General features: G+C 44.2%; 1 protein-coding gene across 4 annotated transcripts in view; it reads right to left on the reverse strand.

Annotated features, from left to right (window-relative positions):
• GATB (glutamyl-tRNA amidotransferase subunit B) overlaps positions 1-25231 on the reverse strand; it is a 209308-nt gene that overhangs the window by 77835 nt on the left and 106242 nt on the right. For all 4 annotated transcript variants that reach the window (XM_073605024.1, XM_073605015.1, XM_073605009.1 and 1 more), the window contains one exon: positions 15162-15360. In XM_073605024.1, the coding sequence (XP_073461125.1) occupies positions 15162-15360 (199 nt within the window). The remainder of the gene's footprint in view (positions 1-15161; positions 15361-25231) is intronic.

Raw genomic sequence — 25231 nt, forward strand, 5'->3', positions numbered from 1 at the left:
TATATGTTTGCAAACGTGCAAAGGGTGTTACCTATAAAGCCCTTGAGGAAGAGAAAACGACCGTGGTCATCTGTAAGCATTTCCGTTAAACGAAAACATACCCTACTACTGAAACCAATGGCAACACCCTTAGCTTTGTTAGTGTCAGAAAGACCGTAGTACCACTGCGGAAAGTGGGGTGAGGTCAATCTGACCGGTGTGGTGTGGGTTAAATGTGTTTCCTGAAGGAAGGCAATTGAGCAATTATTACGCTTTAGCTCACGCATCACTTGGTGTCGTTTAGCAGCAACATTAAGGCCTCGTACATTATATGATGTAATTGTCAGAGTTGCCATTGGTGCAGCAGAGAGGTATATCCTACTCTAAAATTCCACGCATGCCAACGTGAAGGGGGGAGGGAGAGGGAGGGGTAGAGAAAAAGGTTTGAGGGAGCAGGAAAAAGGAGAAATAACATACAGAAGAAGCATACAAATAAATCAAAACTAATGTGGGAATTACAAGAAGAACACACAGAAATCTGCAGTGGTCCCTGAGGGGAGAGAAAGAACAAGCGGCCATCTGGAACTCCGGAAAGAGCCCAGGTAAGAAATCCTATAGGCCGCTCGGTCTCACCAACCCCAAAAGGAAGGGGGGGGGCGGAGGACGCCCCGAGGTGAAAGAGCGGAGGAGCAATAATATGCCCCGCCAACATTCGGCCTGTTGAGAAAGTACATTATAAGTACATAAAATAACATGAGCTCCAGTAAAGAATTTTAGAGAAGGAAGGGATACAACAAAAAAAAAAAAAAAATGCAAAACAACAATATTCCTTCCCCTTCCTCTCTCCTTTCTCCCACCCTTCCTCCTCTCTTTGCAATTTAACCATTGATAACCAAAAACATTAACACTACAAACTATAATTGGAACAAAAAATACCCAAAAGAGGAGAACTGTCGGGTCAAGATCCCTTAAGCCAAAAAGGGCTAAAAAAGAGTTCAGAGGGTCTGACCAGAGTCAAGCAATTATTGAAAAATGGGCATCAGTATACACAGAGAGGAGAAAACAGCAAAAGGGTGGAAGGAGAGGCCAAGACAAGTAGAAAGAGGCATATCTCAGCCATGCTTCTGTGCGGATCCGGGGATCGAGGTGTGCTTTTTCTTAGACGGAGTTTTCCGCCATGGAGGGTCAGAGGGGTTTGAAAACTTCGGAACATGGTCTTGCCAGTTCGAGAGCTCAACTGGAGGAAGATTGAGATCTTGAAGAAAGGTAGGGAGTTCCTCTGGGAAGTGTAGGGTGTGAGATCTGCCATTTTTGGTGGCTATCAAGCAGGCTGGGAAACCCCATCTGTAGTTGATTCCATCCGTGCGTAAATGCTCAAGCAGTGGTTTTAGGGCTCTGCGGCGGTCAAGAGTTTCTTTGGACAGATCAGGGAAGATGTTAATGACTGCGCCATCAAAGTCAATGTTAGGGGTGTTGCGAAGTTTTGTCATGATGGCGTTTTTATCCTCAAAATAGTGCAGACGTCAAATGACATCTCTGGGTTGGTCTGGGTTAGCATTACGAGGGCGCAGTGCACGATGGACACGATCAAATCGCAGTGGGTCAGTGACTGGATTACCCAGAATTGTGTTGAGAATTCCACGGATCGATGGCTCTAGATCATTGTCTCTAGTTGCTTCTGGTAGGCCTCTGATACGTAGGTTGTTCCTACGGTTGCGGTTTTCAAGATCTTCAAAATTATATAGAGAGGCGCGATGAGCAAACGCTAGCTGGGTAACAGTCTCTTGTAACTCCTTTATGGCAATTGCTTGGGAGTCCTGACGCTGCTCCGACTCCTCCACTCTGGCTAAGAGGTGGGACATGTCAGATCTTATGGCGGTAATTTCTTTCTTAATTGATTTTTCTAAACTGTGAAACATTCCCGCCAGTTCTTTTTTAAGACCACTCATCAGCGATGTCATTTCTGAGCCAATGGAGGATCCTGGGTCCTCCATGAGGTCTGAGCAGTAGGATGAAGCAGGAGAACTTTCCCTTATAGAGGCAGCGTGGGAGGAAGGGGAAACACTCTGACGGGAGGTTCTAGCTTGACTGTTACGTGCGCCAGCTAAATATTGCTGAATAGAGCCAGAGACAGCGGAGTGAGGTTTCACCCCTTTTCCGGATCTCTTGCCTATTGCAGAGCGAGTTTTAGGTGTCTTGGCGGGCATAGCTGGAGCTGTAGGGCCGGCAGTTGGACGGGGCTCTGCACGATCACATCAGTTTACATTCGCAAACAGGGGTTCAAGTCCGCTGCTGGATAAAATAGGCAAGTGCAAATAAAAAGAAAGATAAGTTCCCTTTAATCACTGTGAGGTCTATCGATTGAATAACCTCTGACGGGGAAGGGGATGTGATGCAGGAGGGGTGAAATAGGGAAGTGAGATGAGATCTGGAATCTGGTGCAGCAGGTGTAGCAAGATGGCCGCCCACCTCCAGGCACAGGCCGAAGCCGCGGTCTTTCCTAACAGGGATAGCCGGCTGGGTAGCACCCACTCCCCGCAGGGCACACAGACCTCCGCACAGGCTTTTAAAGAGCAAAGTTCTGGTTGTATGGTAGATGATTTGCACTGCAGCGTGTGGATGTGCAGGGGATGCTTGGTACTCACTGTGAGCCTGAGATGGGGGAGACCAGGCCGGCAGGCCTCAGGATGGCGGCGGGCCGCGGCGTTCCGCCCTTTAAACACAGGGATCCCTGGCGGTGTTCTTCGGATGACCGGCCGATCCCGCAATCCCAGCCACCCAGCAAGCGGCCGACCTCCTGGAAGCGTCCAGACACCTCCTGTATCGAGGCAATAGGCAGGAGGCTCGGATCGGACTGCAGGGCCCAAGATGGCGGCTGGTGCCCGCACTGCGGCGCGGCCCGTAGGCCCGGAGCGGAGCGGGCGCTCTGGCTCAAAAAAGACCTCTCCAGGGGGGAAGCAGGGGGGACCAGGAGGCAGAGGGAGCGCGATGGGGAGTCACCAGGGTGTAATCGGGCCGGGATGGCAGTGGATTAAGGTTGCCTGATCAGAGCCCAGCTTCCACACGTCCTCCTCAGTGAACGTCCGGACACGCCCCCCAGGTCATTCTTTTTAAAACACCGTATTTCAATTTCTTGTTTTTATCAATTTACAAAATGCAATGTGAGGGAACAGAAGAGAAATCTAACCAATATTTAGTGTGACTAAACCAGCATCAAATTCTTCTAGGTACACTTGCATACAGTTTTTGAAGGAACACAGCAGGTAGGTTGTTCTAAACATCTTGGAGAACTAACCACAGATCTACTGTGGGTGTAGGGGGTCTCAAATCCTTCTGTCTCTTCATGCAATCCCAGACAGACTTGATGATGTTGAGATCAGGGCTATTTGGGGGCCAAACCATCACTTCCAGGACTCCTTGTTCTTCTTTACTCTCAAGATTGTTCTTAATGACATTGGCTGTATGTTTGGGGTTATTCTCCTATTGCAGAACACATTTGAGGCCAGTCATATGCCTCCTTGATGGCATGGCATGATAGATAAGTATCTGCCTTTATTTCTCAATGTCTGCCAGAAGCAGACTCCCAGTAAACCCGTCTGCCTGTACCAACTATACGGGGGGCAGTTACTGAAGAGCAAGAGGATCATTGAACTACAAGAGTGCTCATTAGCGCCTTTGCAGTTCATTGAGAACTGCAAGCCGTCTGTCGCAATGGTAGACGGTAGTTGTAGTTCATTCATTCAAAGAACTCTGTGAATAAATGATGCGGCTGTATGGGCAGAGCCCCACATGACAATTGAAAAGACATTGCTTCCAATGGTGCCACTTCACATAAATGCAGCACAGCTCCAAAGCGACTTTGAGGAAGGGTCCTGTGGTAATTTGGTGCAATGCAGTGCGATTTTGTGGTCCATAGCTTTGTTGGAAATACTTTAAAATCACATCTACATGTTTTTTTTAATGTGATTTTGGGTGTGATTTATGCTGGTTGCTAGGAGTCGGTACCCCCCGGCACCCTAACAATCAGTGACTCATCCCTGCTGTGAGCAGCAGGGATGAGTCATTGGTTGTTAAGGAGCTTGCACCCACTGGCGTCCTAACAATGATGAGTCATCTCTGCTGCCAGCGGGGATTCCTAACAATGATGAGTCATCTCTGCTGCCAGCGGGGATTCCTAACAATGATGAGTCATCTCTGCTGCCAGCGGGGATTCCTAACAATGATGAGTCATCTCTGCTAGCAGTGGGGATTCCCTGCTGACAGCAGAGTGTAAAAAAGAGTCGGCATTAAAAAAAAAAGGATAGAAAAAACTGTGTGGGGGTTCCCCTCAAAATCTAGACCAGGACCTTACCTGAGCATGCAGCCCAGCAGGCCAGGAAAGGGGGACCACGGTCGAGTACCACCATTTTGAACCATACCAGGCACATGCCCCCAACATGGGGGGGGGGGAGTTACTTTGCATTTAGAAAAAAAAATAGAAAATCAGATCAAAATTGCACTGTACTCGTGTGAACCTAGCCTTAACAAAAACGATCTCTCCAGCACACACTGCTGGAGCTCAAATACGAGGCAAAGAAAATACACTCTGATCCTAGAGAAAGACTTCTGATGAGGTACAGTTAGACTATAACACACAAAAATACAAAAAGGAACTCAGTAAGAATACCTACATGTGTTTCATTAAAGTAAAAAACAGGAAACAACAGGACTAGAAGGATGAGGGGAGTTTAAGGCTAAGTTCACACCTGCCCGCAGTCCTTGGGCTGGTTGCAGGTGCAGGAATCGCACCTGTTCCCGCACCCAAATCGCGCTGCTCGTGAATGGCACCCCCACACATCTCAGCCCGCAACACATTTGCGGGGACTGTAGGTAAATTACACGGTCAAAAAGATTATGCGGCTTCCCTACACCCACGTTTTTTAAAAAGCGCATGCATCTTTTTTCCTGCGGTAAACGTGGGCACAGCAGCCCATTCAAATTAATGGGCTGCCCTGCCCGAGCAAATGCAGGCTAGGCTAAAGGTGAGCTCCAAGAAATATTATTAGAAAGAACGACAATAGGTAAGTGTAATAGGTTAATAACACTTGCCTTCATGCTCTTGTTTCTGAGATCCAGCTTTCTGAATACTGCCAGGTGCACATTGGTGCAATTAGCTCAATGCTTCCAGCCACTGTGCTCTCTACTTCCTGTCAGGGTTATCTAATGAATAAAATTAGTTGCTTTAAAATTCAGCCCTATCAGTATACCAAGGATTCCGCAAAAGGGTCCAAAGTCTTATTTTTGTGGTCGCATGCAAAACATACAGCATTGCTATATGTCTATCATGTGACCACAGAAATAAAGCTTTGGACCCTTTTGAGGAATCCTTGATCTGCTAATGACATGTTCTTCACTTTGATCATCCACGATTTCCAGCTTACGGTCATTACAGCACTCAATATTACTGAACAGCCAGTTTCTTGAATGTGCGCATGGGGAATATTGCGTGTGGTGTGATCAGGCCACATAGAAAACAATGGTTTTCTTTGTATCCTCGCAGAGACCTACATAATAAATACGCATATCTATGCACGTAGTGTGTACAAGCCTATGCAAGTTAAATCTGCACATTTATTTTTCATCAGTTTCTATAAAAGGGAAACTCTGATGTAAATCAGTCTCCCTAGATGCATCCGGAAGGCTTCTGTGAACAGGAATTACTGGGATCCCATTTTTATATTTAACTTTACAGTGCAAGTTTTATCTACGCTATCATTGCATTTACTGCATCTAAAGAAATTTTAAAGCAATTATAATGTATTTGCTGTTGCAAAATGTATTACCTATACAGAACACATAGCTGTCATAAAAAACTGGAAAACAATGTTTTTTCTAAACTGAATATAAACACTCCAAAAGGAGCAAAAAAATTCGATATTCTGCATTTTCTCCAGTAGAATTGTCCCAGGATTAATAGCACTTCTGACATTTCCACTGTCAAAATAATGGCAGCAACCTGAATACTCCTCAGCCCTCTCCTTGGGATCAGCTACTGAGCAACACAAACCTGTCATTTTCTCTCCGCACTGTCGTGAAAAGGTCATAGATGGGTGAAGTTGTGCAGTTCACCAAGATGCAGAATTAATAAGAGGCCATGTTACACAGCTGATTCTTCATGCTGCAATACTTTATAATGATATCATAAAAACTCAGCACCGTCATGATCCTCTGAATGGTAATCCTAGAACCTCAGTTTGGATTTAACAAGTCTAAGCCTTAGTTTATTGAAGATGTCAGTCTTTTTTGGCCTTTCCATTGCATAAAAGGGATAGCAAAATACACTTTACACAGTAGAGGAGGCGGTTAATTTTTTTTTTTTGCACAAACTGCTAAAATTCAGTGAAAAAAACTGCAGCAATCTGGATTGCACTGTATATATAACTCTAAAATGAATATTTATTCTTGTTCAAGAGTATGCTGAATGCCGTTAGTAGGATATAAATGTTTGTAACCAGGATCTTAAAGTGGCGTTCCACCCAAAACTGGAAGCCCCGTTTAAAATCCTTTTCTTTTGAAGTACATCACAGGACACAGAGCCATAGTAATTACTATGTGGGTTATCGGCCATCTTCAGGTGCTGGACACGGGCATGCCCTAAACAGGAAGTTGCCTCCCTATATAACCCCTCCCATACCGGGAGTACCTCAGTTTTGTAGCAAAGCAATATACAGTGGGGACAGAAAGTATTCAGACCCCCTTAAATTTTTCACTCTTTGTTATATTGCAGCCATTTGCTAAAATCATTTAAGTTCATTTTTTTTCCTCATTAATGTACACACAGCACCTCATATTGACAGAAAAACACAGAATTGTTGACATTTTTGCAGATTTATTAAAAAAGAAAAACTGAAATATCACATGGTCCTAAGTATTCAGAACCTTTGCTGTGACACTCATATATTTAACTCAGGTGCTGTCCATTTCTTCTGATCATCCTTAAGATGGTTCTACACCTTCATTTGAGTCCAGCTGTGTTTGATTATACTGATTGGACTTGATTAGGAAAGCCACACACCTGTCTATATAAGACGTTATAGCTCACAGTGCATGTCAGAGCAAATGAGAATCATGAGGTCAATGGAACTGCCTGAAGAGCTCAGAGACAGAATTGTGGCAAGGCACAGATCTGGCCAAGGTTACAAAAAAATTTCTGCTGCACTTAAGGTTCCTAAGAGCACAGTGGCCTCCATAATCCTTAAATGGAAGACGTTTGGGATGACCAGAACCCTTCCTAGAGCTATCGGGGGAGAAGAGCCTTGGTGAGAGAGATAAAGAAGAACCCAAAGATCACTGTGGCTGAGCTCCAGAGATGCAGTCGGGGGATGGGAGAAAGTTGTAGAAAGTCAACCATCATTGCAGCCCTCCACCAGTCGGGGCTTTATGGCAGAGTGGCCCGACGGAAGCCTTTACTCAGTGCAAGACACATGAAAGCCAACATGGAGTTTGCTAAAAAACACCTGAAGGACTCCAAGATGGCGAGAAATAAGATTCTCTGATGAGACCAAGATAGAACTTTTTGGCCCTAATTCTAAGCGGTATGTGTGGCGAAAACCAGGCACTGCTCATCACCTGTCCAATACAGTCCCAACAGTGAAGCATGGTGGTGGCAGCATCATGCTGTGGGGATGTTTTTCAGCTGCAGGGACAGGACGCCTGGTTGCAATTGAGGGAAATATGAATGCGGCCAAGTACAGGGATATCCTGGACAAAAACCTTCTTCAGAGTGCTCAGGACCTCAGAATGGGCCAAAGGTTTACCGTCCAACAAGACAATGACCCTAAGCACACAGCTAAAATAATGAAGGAGTGGCTTCACAACAACTCCGTGACTGTTTTTGAATGGCCCAGCCAGAGCCCTGACTTAAACCCAATTGAGCATCTCTGGAGAGACCTAAAAATGGCTGTCCACCAACGTTTACCATCCAACCTGACAGAACTGGAGAGGATCTGCAAGGAGGAATGGCAGAGGATCCCCAAATCCAGATGTGTAAAACTTGTTGCATCTTTCCCAAAAAGACTCATGGCTGTATTAGATCAAAAGGGTACTTCTACTAAATACTAAGCAAAGGATCTGAATACTTAGGACCATGTGATATTTCAGTTTTTCTTTTTTAATAAATCTGCAAAAATGTCAAAAATTCTGTTTTTCTGTCACTATGGGGTGCTGTGTATACATTAATGAGGAAAAAAATGAACTTAAATGATTTTAGCAAATGGTTGCAATATAACAAAGAGTGAAAAATTTAAGGGGTTCTGAATACTTTCTGTCCCCACTGTACGTGTATACTAGAAAGAGGGGCGGGACCTCTGTGTCCCGTGATGTACTTCAAAAGAAAAGGATTTTTGTACATCACGGGACACAGAGCCATAGGAATTACTATATGGGATGTCCCATAGCAATGCCAACTGAGGGGAGGGAGACACAACAAAAGTAGGGCACCATGAGATCAGAGGACTTATACTGCTGCCTGCAGTACATTGCGCCCAAAGGAGACATCCTCATGTCTTTTTACATCCACCTGATAGAATCTGGTAAATGTATGGATTGAAGACCAAGTTGCGGCCTTGCAGATTTAAGCCATGCCCACGAAGCACTAACAGCCCCAGAGGAGTGCGCTTTGATTTGAGAGGGTGGGATCTACCTCTTTAAACCATAAGCTTTAACAATTACTTGTCAAATCCATTTAGAAATGGTAGATTTCTATGCTGCCTGTCCTCTTTTAGGACCTTCAGGCAACACGAATTAAAACATCCATTTTTTGAATCTGAGCAGTCGCCTTTAAGTAGACTTTGACTGCTCTCACCACATCAAGAGAATGTAGTGATTTTTCTTCCATAGAACAGGGTTCTGGAAAAAATGAAGGCAGAACAATATCCGGGTTTAGATAAAAAACCTGATACTACCTTCAGTAAAAGGTTAGGATGAGGACGCAATACTACCTTATCCTTGAAAAATAATAATATGGCTCTTTACCAGAAAGAGCAGCCAACTCTGATACCCTTCTTGCAGAAGATATGGTTACCAAAAAAAACAGTTTCTTTGTCAAAAAAGGACCAGGGGAATATGCCGTATCGGCTCAAAAAAGTTTTTTTAATGCTGATAGAACTAATTTCAAGTCCCAAGGGTTCAGGGGTGACCTAACCGGTGGATTAAGCTGCGTTACCCCCTGAATAAAGCTACGAACCAGAGAATGTGAAGCAAGTGTTCGTTCAGATAATACCGATAAGGCCGAGACCTGTCCTTTGAAAGTACTCAAGGTCAGCTTATTTCTAACCCCATCTGCAGAAGGTCAAGGATTTTACCTATACCAGGAGACATATGCTTTCCAGACTCCATAATATATGATTATGGAGGCCGGCTTCCTTGCATTAACCAAGGTAGATACCATGCTTCTTCAGAATGTAGGTCTCAATAGCCAAACCATTAAATTTAGCGTTTAAAAGGTAAGATGCAATACTGGACCTTGAGAAAGAAGGTCTGGACATGGTGGTAGTCAATGGGACTCCTACCGCCATCCTTATGATCTTTGCATACCAAGATCTTCTGGACCATGCCGGGGCCACAAGATTTACCGAGTTCCCTTCCTGCCTGATCCTGCAAAGAAGTGTGGATGCAGGCAGAAAAGGAGGGAATGCATAAATCAGTAAAACTGATTTCACGGGAACACCAAGGCACCTGTTCCGCATGCTAGCGGATCCTTTGTTCTTAACACAAAGTTGTCAATCTCTTTGTTGAACCTGGACGCAAACAGATCTACGTCTGGGTTCCCCCATCCTTGACCTATTGTCAGAAAGATATTGGGGTGAAGGAACCATTTTTCCGGGAACAACTGCTGGCGACTCAAATAGACCGCCTGCCAATTTTCTATTCCTAGAATGAAAAACTGCCGATAGGCAAGGAACATTGTTTTCTGCCCAAGATAGGATATGATCCACCTCTCTCTGAGCCGCATAACTTCTTGTGCCCCCTTGGTGATTGATATAGGCCACTGCCATGGCATTGTTGGATTGGATCCTGAAAGGGCAGCTCTGTAAACTAAACGTCCAGGCCCTCAGGGCCAAGCGTTCTGCCTGAATCTCTAGAATGTTAATGGGCAAAGTCATTTCTCATCTGGACCACTTTTCTTGGACAGTTGCCTCTTCCAGGCCTGCTCCCCAAACTAAAAAAGGTTGGCGTATGTTGTTACCACTTTCCAGGTAACTGGTAGGAAGGATTTTCCCTTTTGCAGATTTTTGGTTAACAACCACAAACTGAGGCTCCAGCGCACCTTTGGACACATTGGGAAATCTAAAGCTTGGACCTTCTTGTTCCAAGCCAATAGGATACTGTTTTGCAGCAGCCTCGAATGAACCTGAGCATAAGGAACGGCCTCGATTGAAGCCACCAACTTTCCCAACAACCTCATGCAAAGCCGAATCAAAGGATTCTTTTTTGCTTTGACCACCTGAATCAGTTCCTTTTATGGCACTGATCTTTCTCTAGGTTGAGAACTCAACCTAGGTATCCCAGTTAGTTGACTGTGGTGACCATACTTTGGTCTAAGCGGGCTACCGACTGATCTATCAAGAGCAGATCGTCTAGGTAAGCTATAATGGTTATACCTTGGGCCCTTAATCTGGCTAGAGGAGGGGCCAGAACCTTTGTAAACATTCAAGGTGCCATAGCTAGAACGAAAAGCAGAGCTGCAAACTGAAAATGAAGAATTTCTACCTTAAAAAGTAAATATTTCTAGTGAGAGGGGAAATAGGCCCATGGAGGTATGCACCCTTGATGTCGATTGACGTCAAAAGTTATCCTACTTGTAGCATGGAGACAACTGATTGGATTGACTCCATGAGAAAAAGAGCAGATATTCAGGAACCGGTTTACATTCTTGAGATCCAGAATGGGTTTGACATCTCCATTTGGTTTTGCCGTGAAAAAAGGTTTGAATAAAACCCCAATCCCTGCTCTTTCATGGGGACCATCATGACCACTTTTTGCCAAAAGATGGTCCAATGCTAGAGAGATAGACTTCTTTTTTCTGGATCTTTAGGAATGTCTGATCTGAGAAAAACAAGGAGACGGGAACTCTCGAAACTCCAGTTTGTACCCTAGAGTTGTTGAAGAAGCCACCCATCTGTCTCGACACTCTTTCTGCCAGACCCTTGAGAACTGCAGAAATCTTCCCCCACTCGAGCAAGCGGGGGCGCCCCCTCATAAAGAGGCTTTAGTATTTTTTTTGTAGGTTTCCTCCCCCAAGACTTCTTTTGTCCCTGGGGTTGATCCTGAGGATTACCTCTTGAACTTGACGGTGGAAGCTGTCGTGACTGCCTGGAGGCTGATGCCCCTGGCACTGGATAAGGAGCTTGTTTAAATTAAATATATTTACTCCTTTTCTTAAATGGCAAAGGGGTACTTTCCCCTAGAAAATCTTTGGATGTATTATCTCAAAACAGCCGTTTCACCGCAGAAAGGAAAGTTAGCCAGGAGTTTTTTCCATGACGCTTCGGCTGACCAACTTTTCAACCATAGTATTCTATACTCTATACATACGAAAGGCGTGAGGCCTGAAGATAGAATCTCTCATAGCGTCTATTGCAAACATAAAGCTACTAGGAGCTTGCCAGATCCTGGGCCTGCTGAATAGGGATAACCTTGAGCACCTGTTAAAATTGGTCTCTCAAGGATTGACATACCAATTACTGTCAGCACAGGCTGCGACACTCAACCTGCTAGAGAAACAATATTTTTTTTAATAGGAATTCCAACTTTTTATCAGTTGGATCCCTAAGAATTTGAGCACTGTCTGCCGGTCAAACTTTTATTCAGAAAATATAGCAGCGTCAATTGCTGGTATCTCCCACCTTTAGTACATTTTTTCCTCCATGGGATAAAATGTGAAAAACTTTTTTAGGATGGAAAAAAATGCTTATCTGAGTGATCCCACTCAGAATACATAAGTCTTTCCAGCAAAGAATGGACGGGAAAGGCATGCGCAGCTTGAGAAGGCCTTAGCGAACCCAAACAAGAAGTGGACACTCAGTTAAGGGTAGCATAAATGTTGAGCAGGCCAATTCAGTAAGAAATTGCACCCACAATCTCAGATTGTGAAGCTGATCCTACCACATTTGACCCCTCAGAAGAGGAGTCATCAGCCTCTTCATGGTCCCCTGAGAGAAAACATCTTCTACTGCCCCAGATCCTCAGTTTGAGGGTCCTGGGTAATGGAAGGGAACCTCTCGCATTTTATCCCATCCTGGGATGCAATTAAAGCTGCTAACCTGAGGAATATAGTCAGGGGCTGTAGTGTTGTAAACAGTTGTAAACATTTCATGGCCCCTGATGGCTCACTCTAACCAGCCACCTCCTCTCAGGGGAGGATGCCATTGCAGAGATGAGTTTTAGGCTTTCAGAGCTTGAGGGAGACCCTTTTAGCCCTTTTTTGGGGTGTTTCTACCATAGCCCGATGCATAACTGCTGAAGTACTACCAAAAGAAATCGCATCCACTGCTTAAGCAATAGTCCAGCCCTGTCGCTGCTATTAATGCTCAGCCTGATGCTAATAGTAAATGTGTCAATAGCAATGCCTGTGTCATTAAACCTCTTACATGCCCCTTTTTGGTCTTGTGTCCCTCCGGCATCTGCAGCCAGCAAAAATTGAGTTTTTTAAAGAGACTCCTGCGCTGCACATTGGAGGACGCCAATGTAGCGCTAAGCCCAGCCTCCTCCGTCACATCGTGCCCCCTCCTTTCTCTTTCAAAAGTAAGTTTTCCCGTGCGAGCAGGGACCTACGATCCCACAGGATCGGCACGTGTGTGAGGGAGGGGTGGCAAGGAAGAGACCTGAGAGAAGCCGCCGTGTGGAGGCGGCGGAAAAACGGAGCGGCATCGCTGATCGTTTTAGCTTATCCCTTTCCAGGGAGAGGGGGAGAGCTTTTAGTCCAGGTGGGGGGTGTCTGTGGAGGAAACCCCCCCCAAACTTACCGGAGGTCTGAGCTGCTAGCCGGGGGAAAAGCTTATGCTGACACAGCGTGACTCTGAGGAAAGCATGACAGGGTACGTGCTCCACAGCCCCCAGTGGTGACTCTTTGGCATGACAACATTTACTTTTTTCTTAAAGGAGACATTTCATAAGAAAATTTAAAATTCCTTAGAAAAACTCCACTTACCTTTCGCGCCGCATGGTTTTCTATGGTAAAAACCAACAGACCCAATCTTCACCCCTCACGGTGGGTTCCGTTACCAAACCTTCAAGAAGAGCTTGAGTTTCCATCCAATCATTTAGCCACATGTGTTTAACACCCAGTAACAGCATATATTCGATTTCCTATTGTGAGTTTGTTAGCTATGAGTAAGCACTAACGTTAGTGCGAAACATCAGCTCTATTCCTGTCTGCTGTCACCCTGTAATTGATGTGCATCTTCTTAATAAACAAGGCTAATCTACGAGTGCGGCTGTCCAGAATTCATTCCTGTTTACCAAATCTTCAGGAACCAGGGACCCTCGGGGAACCCACGCTCTTGGACCCGTAAAACACCCCGCCAGAAAAAACTTTATGGCTGAAAAAAACAAAGCTCTGGATCCCAGGGTCCAGCTCTCTAAAAAGAGAAGCGTTACAGTCAAAACCTAGTTTCTTCATACATGAGGCCCAGGTACCATTCTGTTCGGCCTAAAAAGACACTTTGAATGGATTCGGCTGCATAGCTAGCCCCAGCAAGGATTGCTCCAGTGGAGCTCAGCACAGCACATCTTTACTCGTGACAAACACCTTAGACACTGGCGAAAAAACTGAGGTACTGTCGGTATGGGAGGGGGTTATATAGGGAGGCAACTTCCTGTTTAGGGCGTGCCAGTGTCCAGCACCTGAAGGTGGCCTATAACCCACATAGTAATTACTATGGCTCTGTGCCCCGTGATGTACGCTCAAAGAAAGGTGTTTATACGTTTTTTATTTATACAAAAATGATTTACCTTTCATTTCTATTTGAAACTAAATGGGTTGTTATACAAAGTGAGGATTTACAATCACTTTAACTTTGTCAAATATGTTGGTTACCGGGCTATTAATATTTGCACAGTCCTTGTTTGTTGAACAGCACTACAAAATAGTTTTTCTTTACACTCCCTTTATACTGCTACATGCCCGTTCACGCAGGGGCGGCTTCAAAGTCACCTGTCTCTGAAGCCGACTTCCGCGTGGCTTGAAAAACGACTTCTGTATAGAAGTCAACGCAAATTCGCCCCAAAGTAATACAGGAACCTTTATCTAAGTCAGAGCGACTTGAGTCGCTCATATTAGAATGGTTCCATTGCAATGCATGGAGCCCGAATGGACAGGTCACCCCTGTGTGAACCAGCACTAAGGCTCCATGTACACTAGCAGCTCCTAAACTTGAGTTTAGGAGCTTTATGAGGCGTACACACGGTCGGACTTTTTGGCTACAAAAGTCCGACAGACTTTCGATGGACTTTAAACGGACTTTCTAACGATCAGACTTGCCTACACACGATCACACCAAAGTCCGACGAATTCGTATGTGATGACGTACACCGGACTAAAATAAGGAAGTTGATAGCCAGTAGCCAATAGCTGTCCTAGCGTCGGTTTTTGTCCGTCGGACTAGCATACAGACGAGCGGATTTCTGGGTCCGGTGGAGTTACGACGTAAAGATTTGAAGCAAGTTCCAAATCTAAAGTCCGTCGGATTTGCGACTGGAAAAGTCCGCTGAAAGTCCGGGGAAGCTCACACACGATCGGATTGTCTGCCTGATTTGGTCCGTCGGCATCCATGGGACTTTTGTAGCCGATAAGTCCGACCGTGTGTACTCCCCATTAGGCATTTTTGTCAAAGCTCCTAAATTCAACCCTATAAAAGCCTACTGAATATGTCCATGTACAAACAGGCTTTTAGGATTGTTAAAGTGCTGCTCCGTTTAGGGGAGGTTCAACCTCCCTCTCTTTAACGCAGAAGAATTGCGTTACGATAGGAATGTTTTCCTATCCACAATTTGCGTTGTCCCACGGTCGGTGGTTAAAGTAGTTCAAGTAGTTACTTAGTATTTTAGACGTTTGTAAATCCTAATTCTAATCTACATGAACAGTGAAATGGAGCCAAACTCTTCAAACAAATACAGATCACCACACTACTGTAAACACTTACCTGCTCTGTTTAGATCAATGAGTGTCTGCCTCCTAGAGTCATCATGAAGACTTTTACCACTATCTTGCTCCAGCTGGATCTGTTTAATCCTGACGCACTTGGTGACCATATCATTCAGTTTTTTTCCGGTTGGATAGCGGTATGTAAGGAGCCCATTAACTGCGATTGGAAGCCTTTGTTGAGTAATTTGATAACCAGCCTGCAAAATACCATACCATGTTATAGTGAAAGGCATTTTCTCTGTTTGGCTTATTACATCTGGTCATTTGGCATATGACTCTCTGAACTATTCAATCATGACCAATTTGTTGCCATAGGCATCTGCTGCTGTAATATCGTACTGGCATGTCATGCATTCATTATAGAATTAAATCAAACTCAAAAATAATAATTATGTCTGATGGAAAGAAATAAATCTAATTCCAGTGACATTAATTGATTTCTGGATCAAGAATACAAAAGCTCAATGCTGTTTATAACAGTTAAGCAAAATATCAGCAAACATGCGGAGTAAGGGCTCAAATTTACAAGTACACAGTTGCTGTTCTTAAAAATATGTAAATTCCTTTGACACTTTGGGGTTGATTTACTAAAACTGGAGAGTACAAAATCTGCTGCAGTTGTGCATGGTAGCCAATTAGCTTCTAAGGCTGGCCATACATTATACAATTTTCTTGTACAATTTTTCTTTAGATTTACCAAAACCATATAATATAAGGTCAAACCTAAACACTTTTAATTTGTATGCAATCAGGCAGGCCCTTGTACTACACAGTTGAAGGTAAATCTAAAGGAAATTGAATAAGGAAATTGTATAATGTATGACCAGCCTTACTTCAGTTTGTTCAGTTAAAGTGATTGTAAAGTCTCGTTTTTTTTTCTATTAAAATAACAAACGTGTTATACTTACCTGCTCTGTGCAATGGTTTTGCACAGGACAGCCTGGATCCTCCTCTTCTCAGGTCCTTGGCTGGAGCGCCTGGCCCCTCCCTCCTGTTGAGTGCCCCCACAGCAAGCAGCTTCCTATGGGGGCACCCGAGCCGAGCTTCAGCTAAGTGTGTCCATTCGGACACGGAGCCGCGTCTAGGCCCCGCCCCTCTCTCTCCTCATTAGCTGAGTTTGATTGACAGCAGCAGGAGCCAATGGTGCCACTGCTGTGTCTCAGGCAATCAGGAGGGATCGTCCCGTATGACCAAGGCGTTCATGGACATCGCTGGATAGAGAGGGGGCTTAGGTAAGTGTTAGGGGGGCTTCTGCACACAGATGTTTTTTTATGTTAATGCATAAATTGCATTAACATAAAAAACCTTCTGCCTTTAAAGCGGAGTTCCACCCAACTTCCACTCATTTTCCTCCTTCCCTCCTCCAGTGCCACATTTGCCACCTTTTGGGGGGGGGGGGGGGCGGGTTGGGCAGCATACCTGTCTTTCACAGGTATGCCGACCCCACTTCCGTGAGCCTCATCACTGCGGGGCTCCCTCCTCCTCCCTCCCTCCTTCCCCCGGGCCACCGGGCCAGTAGGAGAGAGGAGCAGCACCTCACGCATGTGAGAAGGGTTCCCGGCGTGAAGCCATAAGGCTACACTGCTGGATTCCCTTACTCGCAATGGAGGCGGCATGCACCCAACAGCTGATGGAAACATCAGCTGCGGTGCCAACATCACTGGACTCCAGGACAGGTAAGCGTCCTATTATTAAAAGTCAGCAGCTGCAGTATGTGCAACTATCGGCTTTTAATTATTGCAGCAGTGGGCGGACCTCCGCTTTAAGCTTTTACAAAAATACCTGGAAGTGGATCAGTTACTAGGCAGAGCTGCACCAGATTTTGCATTCTCCATCTGTAGCAAATCAACCACTTTGTCTACCACTCTATGCACCTATAAGGCCCCTTTCACACTGCTCTGTAGCAAAATCATGATTTTTGCTGTGTTTCAGATGCGTTTCCTGTGAGTTTCTAATGCGTTTTTGGGTTGCCTGCACCTGTGAAAACCGGACATGACTCAAAAACGCACCAAAAATGCAAAACGTGATGTGTTTTACCGAAATTCCCATTCATTTCAATGGGGAGCTGCATTTTTAGTACAGCATGCAGGACTTTTCAAAACGCACTGCATCCATAACGCAGTGATGTGAAGACTCAGAGTGCCATAGGATTTAAAGGGAAACTCTTGCAAGGTAAAATCGCAGAAAAAACGTCTGTGTGAAAGGGCCCTAATACTACAAGAAGCATTCTGGGGCATAAAAAAGTCAGCAAAGTGTCACTAAAAGTTGACAATTGTGCAGTGCAACAATTGAATTGGGTTATTAAAATATGTACAGTATTTAGTGCACTGGTATGTTAAACCCCATTCCACCTATAGAACGCACTAGTCCCTAATTTATTACTGGGACGCATCAAACCTGACTCCACTAAGTGACTTTCATTGTAGGTTTCAGAAGTTCCCAGGACATGGCAGAGTATCTAGGAGACCTCAGGTGGGGGTGGGGGATATGCAAATTAAAATTCTCTCTACCAAAATGAACTTGCAGAAGAGGTCTTTCATGTTCAACACCTCTCTGGCCCACACTTAACTACATAAAGCTAAACTCTAAGCTAACACCTAAATGCACAGAATGTAACTGTTTTACCTGTTTTTTTCTCTGCTTCTAGTTTGGACAAGATATAAGGAAAGAGGAGCAATGCACTTATGGGCTCTCTGTAACTTAATTCTCTTCTATTATCAGCATGTCTTTTTTATTTATTTATTTATTTATTTATTTATTTATTTATTTATTTATTTATTTATTTATTTATTTATTTATTTATTTATTTTTTAAACATGAACAATGCAGCACAGTTGGCTAGCTGTTAGTGCTACTTCTCCCTCTCCCAGTCTAAGGTGTCTGCAACTAAATGCCACATCTGGATGGAGTAGCATTCCACAGCACTGGATGGAGGAGCACTGCTACAGCTGTATACAAATTGGACGCAAACTCTCCAAGTGCCAGTTTACCTGAACGAGGTCTAAAAGAGCCTTTGGACTTTAAGCCCCCTTTTCACACTTAAAGGGTAACTCCACTTTCGTAGGAAAAACAAAAGCAAATACAAAAAAATATATATATATAGCATATACTGTACAATTGCGACACAAGTCATATTGTGATTGAATGTTTTGAAAAATGACCTTCCCTTTTCAGTGTGCAGCTCTGTAATTTTTCTGGAAAATGCAATGCAATATGGCTACCTGGAGGTATTCTGTACACAGAATGTGTACAGAACACCCCCCAGAAACATAGTTTCCTGTTTCTGTGATTGGATCACTAAGATACAAGTCAGATTTCAGGCATCCCCTGCAACACAAATTTCATTTTTGGTGAGATACTCCCAACAGGAAATCAGGAGTGCAGACCTTGCAGGTGCAGCAGCTGATTGATAATTATGAAACCACTCACATTAGATTTATTTTCCACATGGACACAGAAAAAAACACAGGGATTTCTACAGAATAACAAGAGGTAGGGATCTGTATCAAAGTTTGTTAAAATCCCTGCAATGTACATAGATCAGGAGGGGTGTGTTTTTTTTCTCAACAAAAGTGGAGGTATTCTTTAACCACTTCAAGCAAAATGACAAACCCGTACGTCGGTACTTTGACGCTAAATACCGTTGTTATGGCAGCAGCTAGCTGCCATAACCCTGGTATTTTTGGGAACGCCGTGCATTTCTCTTTGAGACAAAAGTGGTCTCGCCGCAAGATAACTTTTATCAGTGGCAAAGGAGATGTGCCCATCCCCCTCCCTCCACGCTCCGGACGTCTCCACCGCTTACCGGACCCACCGGAGATGATTGCGTCCTTTCCCGTGGATGCCAAGTGAGGGGAAGATGGCCCCCGCTCGGCTCCATAGCATGGGAGGGCAGAAGTGAAGTCAAGCATCAATTCCGCCCATAGCTTTTAAAGCGGAACTTCCACTCATCTGATTCCTCCCCCCCTCCGGTGCCACAATGGGCACCTTTCAGGGGGGAGGGGGGTGCAGATACCTGTCCAACTACAGGTGTTTGCACCCACTTCCTGGAATAGACTCCCGCGGGAGTCCCACCCCTTCTCACCCCCCCCCCCCCCCGCTGTCTCCTGGGAAACACACAGGTCTCAGGAGATAGCAGGGGCAACTTAAGACGTGCAGCACAACTGACGCATGCGCAGTAGGGAACCGGGAAGTGAAACCGCAACGTTTCACTTCCTGATTCCCCTACAGAGAATGACGGCGGCAGCAGCCGAGAGCTGAGTGATTGATCGGCTTCGCCTGCCGACATCGCTGGACTCCAGGACAGGTAAGTGTCCATTTATTAAAAGTCAGCAGCTGCAGAATTTGCAGCTGCTGGCTTTTAATATTTTTTTTTAGGTGGACTCCCTCTTTAAAGGAATTTTTTTTTTTTTCAAGTGACTTTTTTTTTTATTGAATTTTACATTCCTTGTACGTAATAGGAATAAAAGTGACCCAATTTTTTTTCTTTAAAAAGACAGTGTCAAAATAAAAAATAACAAGTAAAATTTATAAGAAAAAAAAAACAACAACTTTTTTGTCCCGACGAGCTCACGTGCAGAAGCAAACGCATACGTGAGTAGCGCCTGCATATGAAAACGGTGTTCAAACCACACATGTGAGGTATTGCCGCGATCGTTAGAGTGAGAGCAATAATTTTAGCCCTAGACCTCCACTGTAACTCAAAACTGGTAACCTGTAGAAATTTTTAAACATCAGTTAAGGAGATTTTTAAGGGTAAAAGTTTGTCACCATTCCACGAGCAGGCGCAATTTGGAAGCGTGACATACTGGGTATCAATTTACTTGGGTAACATTATCTTTCACAATATAAAAAAAAAAATTTCAACCATTTTTCAGGTGCCCCCAATAAAATCTACAAGGCCAAAAACTTGTGATTCTGTCCCAAACAAGCTCATGTACTTTTTTAATCTTTATGCAACAGGCAACAAACAAAACATCTTTCAGGTGAGAGTGGGCTAATTGAGCATAATAGGATTCATCATCTTGAGTACTAACGTGTTTCAGGAATTGCGTGAAAAAACCCTCAGGTGTAAATAAAGGCTTAATGTGTCGTTCTTCACTTCCAGAGACCCTCAACGGAAGAGGTTGGAAATGTTCTATTTATTACTTATGCCCATACGCTATACTTGTATTTATTTATTTTCTGTGCACAGCCATTCAAGTCTATAGAGGGGGGAAAGAGATTAGAAACGGCAGGATTTACTTTGCACTGGCTCAGATGCCTACTGCTATATTCTGGCAGGTACACTGCAGCATAATTCATTTTAATGGCACCCAGCCAATGCACATGCTGTAAATCGAAAAACGACGCAGGGTGGAACACATAACACGTTCCCGCTCCTGCAGCCTTTCTCTGATCCCCCTTCTAATTGTGACATCAGGCAGGGGATTTTCTCCCCATACCCGCTATCACAATTTGAAAAGAATGTGGCCGTGCTGGGCCCCGCCCACCTGGCTGCATCATTTATTCACAGAGTTCTGTAAATGAATGAACTACAAGTACTGACAGCTTGTAGTTCTCAATGAACTACCAAGGAGCTGGTGAGCGCTCTAGGTAGTTCATTGATTTCTCCTGTCATTCAGTAACTGCCTGCCCATTTGAGGTATGGGCAGACAGCTACTCAGACAGTCTGCAGGAGCTTTAGAGTGCACCCGCAATCAGTAAAAAAAAATAAATGCACATTTTTTTTTTACCTGCAAAAAGAGGCAAATGTATTCGGTTTTTAGAAAGGTGAACATATCCTTGACGCTTTCAATAGCTGTCTTGTGAACTATGAAAATTACATTTTTCCACAACGCTTACAGATACAGAGGTCAGAGAAGCCTTGCTTATACTGCCTGTTCAAAAAAAGCAAATACTTCAGTGCATGATGTGAGCACAGGTTCACTTTAAAGAGCAAAAAAAAAAAAAATATAAAAGGAAATGTCTTCATTCACTTGTTTGTCCTGCTTGAACAAAGGATATATGATGAAGATGTACAAACATTCACTGATCAACAGACATCAAAGAAGAAACCTTGACACAGGAGCCTGTATAGCCTGAAAGGGCCCCAGATATCCACAGCATTTTAACTACTCTACACCCCAGATATCCCCAGCACTGTTACCTCCCCAAAAACCCTGGATACACCTCCCACACTATTACCTCCTCTATACCCCATAGCACTGTTACCCCTCTACATACCAGATACCACCAGCACTGTGACCTCCCACCCAGATAACCATAGCACTGTTACCCTATGCACCCTATAAACCCCACAGCTCAGTGACCCCTGTACAGCCTTGATCCCTCAAGCACTGGGACCTCAGCACACCCCAGGTACCTTCAACACTGTGACCCCTCTACAACCCAGATACCCCAAACACTGTGATCCCCCCCCCCCCATACCTCCAGAAATGTGGCCCCTCTACAGCCCTGATCTCTCCAGCACTGTGACTCCCTTGCAACCCAGATACTCTCAATACTGTGAGGCCTTGACAGCTGATATTCCCAGCACTACAACCACCTATATACACAGCATTTTGGCCCAACCATCTTAAAACCCTTAGCACAGTGACACCCCCTAAATACAACCAATACCTTTAGCATTGTGGTACCCCTAATACCCCCAGCACTGTGACCTCCTATACCAGCCTTCCTCAACACAGGGGAACACTTAAAATAAAATTTCCAATCGCAGGGAACCCCTGATAAAAATGACTATATCTACAACTCATGATACATTAAGTGTGATGGTCAGTGAAAAGAATGCTCCTTACACTTGTGGTCATTGGAAAGAATTCCAACCTCACAGATAGTAAAAAGGAACAATGGTGTCAGTGAGAACTTATCAGAGAGGTAGAAATGTCTCATTGCTCAGGGAACTCCTAGCAATTGTTGGAAGAACCCTAGTTGAGAAAATCTGTTCTATACCCACCCCTTCGCCACTGTTTCCTGGTATACAATCCAGAAACCCTCCAACACTGTTACCTGATCTGTAAAATAGCATTGTTTCTGTTGTCCTCCCTCACTTTAACCCCCCCCCCCCCCCCCAGTACAGATAGTTATGCGGCCCCATCCAGAACACTGGACTCACCTCTACACTGATGTCAAGCAGTACAAAAGAGGGAGCAGAAGAGCATGACAGAAGACTAGCCCTCCGGAAGAAGTGAACACACCCCCAGACACATATCCAGGGCCGGGGGCATCCCAAGCCTAGCAAGCCCCACAAGCCCAGGCCATCGAGCAGCTGTGTAGACAATGAGAGTAGGGAGTGGGATGGGGCGGAGTCTGCACCAGCCGGTATGCTGGGTTAAGTTTGCTCACATATCACATACCCCAACATACCTGCTGGCACAGACCCTGCCTCTGTCATCCCCCAACTCCCCTCCCCATTATTGTCTGCACAGCTGCTCACAGGTCCAGAGAATATAAACATACCCCACCATATGTGAGAGGCTATATGCAGGGAAGACAGTGAGGGACTGTACACAATAATGAAAGGGCCCGATTCCGGGACACAACCCGATACACAAAAGTCGCAGGAGAGATGACTAAAAATTGGCACTGTCCCCGCAAATCCGGGACTGTTAGTAAGTATGGAAACCATGCATATAAAGTATGTCCCACCACGTTAAACAAAGTATTATATGTATATACTAAATGGTCAGCACATGTAACATTGAGTGTTCTTATTCCATTTTACATACTTTGAAAAAAGGTCAGCACAATGGTTGATGAAGCATGGCATAGTCAGGTTTTACAAAATGTGAAGTTTGTAGATATCACGCCATGAGAATTCTTGTTTTGCTACCCTGATTTTTCAGTGTATACATTTAAGAACATACACCTACAAAGAACAGATACCTGATCAACTTCTAATTTCAGTAACATTCATTTAGCATTGTCCTCAGCTAAACCTCAGAAACTCTCTTTCTCCCCTTGTATGCAAAACTGCCGCTGGACAGAAGACACGTCGGAATTTCAATGTAGCTTTTAAAATGCTGGCTATCACTGCATGATTAAATGCTCAGGAATAGTAGACACAGTACATTAAGTTAATTCATCACAAGAGGAGCGTTGAGAGTGTTTATACACATGTACAATGCGGATTGATGGATTCCCACTCTATATCACTCTGTGCAGGAGCGGACAAGGTCACCAAAACACTGATGCATGAGCACATTTATTCTCATTAAGCTGCTGATATTTATAGAGAAAAATTATATATCAGCCTTCCTGAAAATTAAACTATAATAATTAGCATCTGGCCATCTGAAGATCTCCTTACCAATTAAAAGGACTTTTAAAGGCGTCCTAGCCTAAATACTAGACCATGCATCCTACATATGATTAACACAATTAGTATAGCTTGCAACATAAGTGAACTATCTCCTAAAAATAGATTTTAGCTTAACACATTTTTATGTGTGCACATCAACGTCAGATAATATTTGTATGCTACTTTTCAGAATACATTTAAACTTGTTGAAAACATGCCTACTCGAGAATCTGTAAATCAATAACCCTAAAGATGTTTAGAAAAAGATAAAGGTGTGCACAGGAAATTAAGGTAAGTGGCACATGCAGTCACGATCTGACTTCCATCAGGCCTCGTGTAAACAGTTAAAAAAAACTGCTCCACACACTTCAGTATACAAATTAAATGCTCATCAAGCTAGCTTTAAAAACTGCAATGCACTTCCATTTCTCAAGGCCAATTAGAGGTAAACTACATAGGAGACATGCATTTTAAGTGATTCTAAAGCCTTAAAGTGTCATTAAAGTCTCTGTTTTTTTTCCATTTAAAAATAACAAACATGTTATACTTACCTGCTCTGTGCAGTAGTTATGCACAGAGCAGCCCAGATCTTCCTCTTTTTGGGTCCCTCACCAGTGCTCCTGGCCCCTCCCTCCTGCCGAGTACCCTCACAGCAAGCAGTTTGCCATGGGGGCACCCGAGCCGAGCCTCTGTGTGTCCATTCAGACATGGACCCGCGGCTAGTCCTCGCCCCTGCCTACACCCTCTCTCTCCTCATTGGCTCACTGACTTTGACTGACACCAGTAGGAGCCAATGGCTCCCTGCTGCTGTCTCAGCCAATAAGGAGGTGAGTCCCAGACAGCTGAGATTCTCGTGCAACATTGCTGGATCCAGATGGGCTCAGGTAAATATTAGGGGGGCTGAGGGGGCACACGGAAGGTTTTTTATCTTAATGCTTGGAATACATTAAGATAAAAAGCTTCCTGACTTTAGAACCACTTTAAACTCTCATTACATGCTATATAACAGAGTGTGTACACTCACAAAGCCACTAAAGTATTTGTTTTGTGTAGAGCGAAATATACCTGGTTGATCCTGCCTTCAGTTATCCCTTCCATTTTATCTGTGTCCCCACTGTAGGCTGAGATTGTGTAGCCCAGCTAGTGTCCTCTATGAAGCATGCTCAATTTGAGTTCCCCTCTGAGCCCCTAATTTCCTCATTTTTTTTTGTATATGTGCAGCCCACGTAACTATAGAGTCACACATGTGGGCATATACACAATTGTAAATGACACTCCCCTTCCTCCTCTTCCTATTGGGGGTGGAATATACTATGCCGATTGATTACATGCATTAATAAACTCACAAAAATGCTTAGTTTTAATATAAATCAGTATTAAACATGAAAAATGTAACTGCTAATACCTGTAAAATAAAAAAGAGCCTTGGATGCAGATGCCATCTGAACAAAATGCAAGCTAGTGTCAGTCATCTCTGACTACACCATGCTAATGCAGATTTAATAGCAGCTGTAAAACTGTTTGAGATTGATATTTACAATCCAATTTGAATTGCTCTTCTAAAATGTTTTTTTTTTTTTTATTCAGTCATATGACTGGCACAGGACCAATCATGGCTGGCTAGACACAGACTCACACTGTAGAGCGCATACATCAGCAGAGTAATAGAAGCTCCTCCTAAAGATCTTTCCCTGCAGATGCCAAAGAACTGAGAAAGATCGCGTGACCACATAACAGTGCTGCAGCAATAAGGTTTTAAAAAAACA

The sequence above is a fragment of the Aquarana catesbeiana genome, linkage group LG01 (genome assembly GCF_042186555.1).
Source record: "Aquarana catesbeiana isolate 2022-GZ linkage group LG01, ASM4218655v1, whole genome shotgun sequence".
In the NCBI taxonomy this organism is placed as follows: Eukaryota; Metazoa; Chordata; class Amphibia; order Anura; family Ranidae; genus Aquarana; species Aquarana catesbeiana.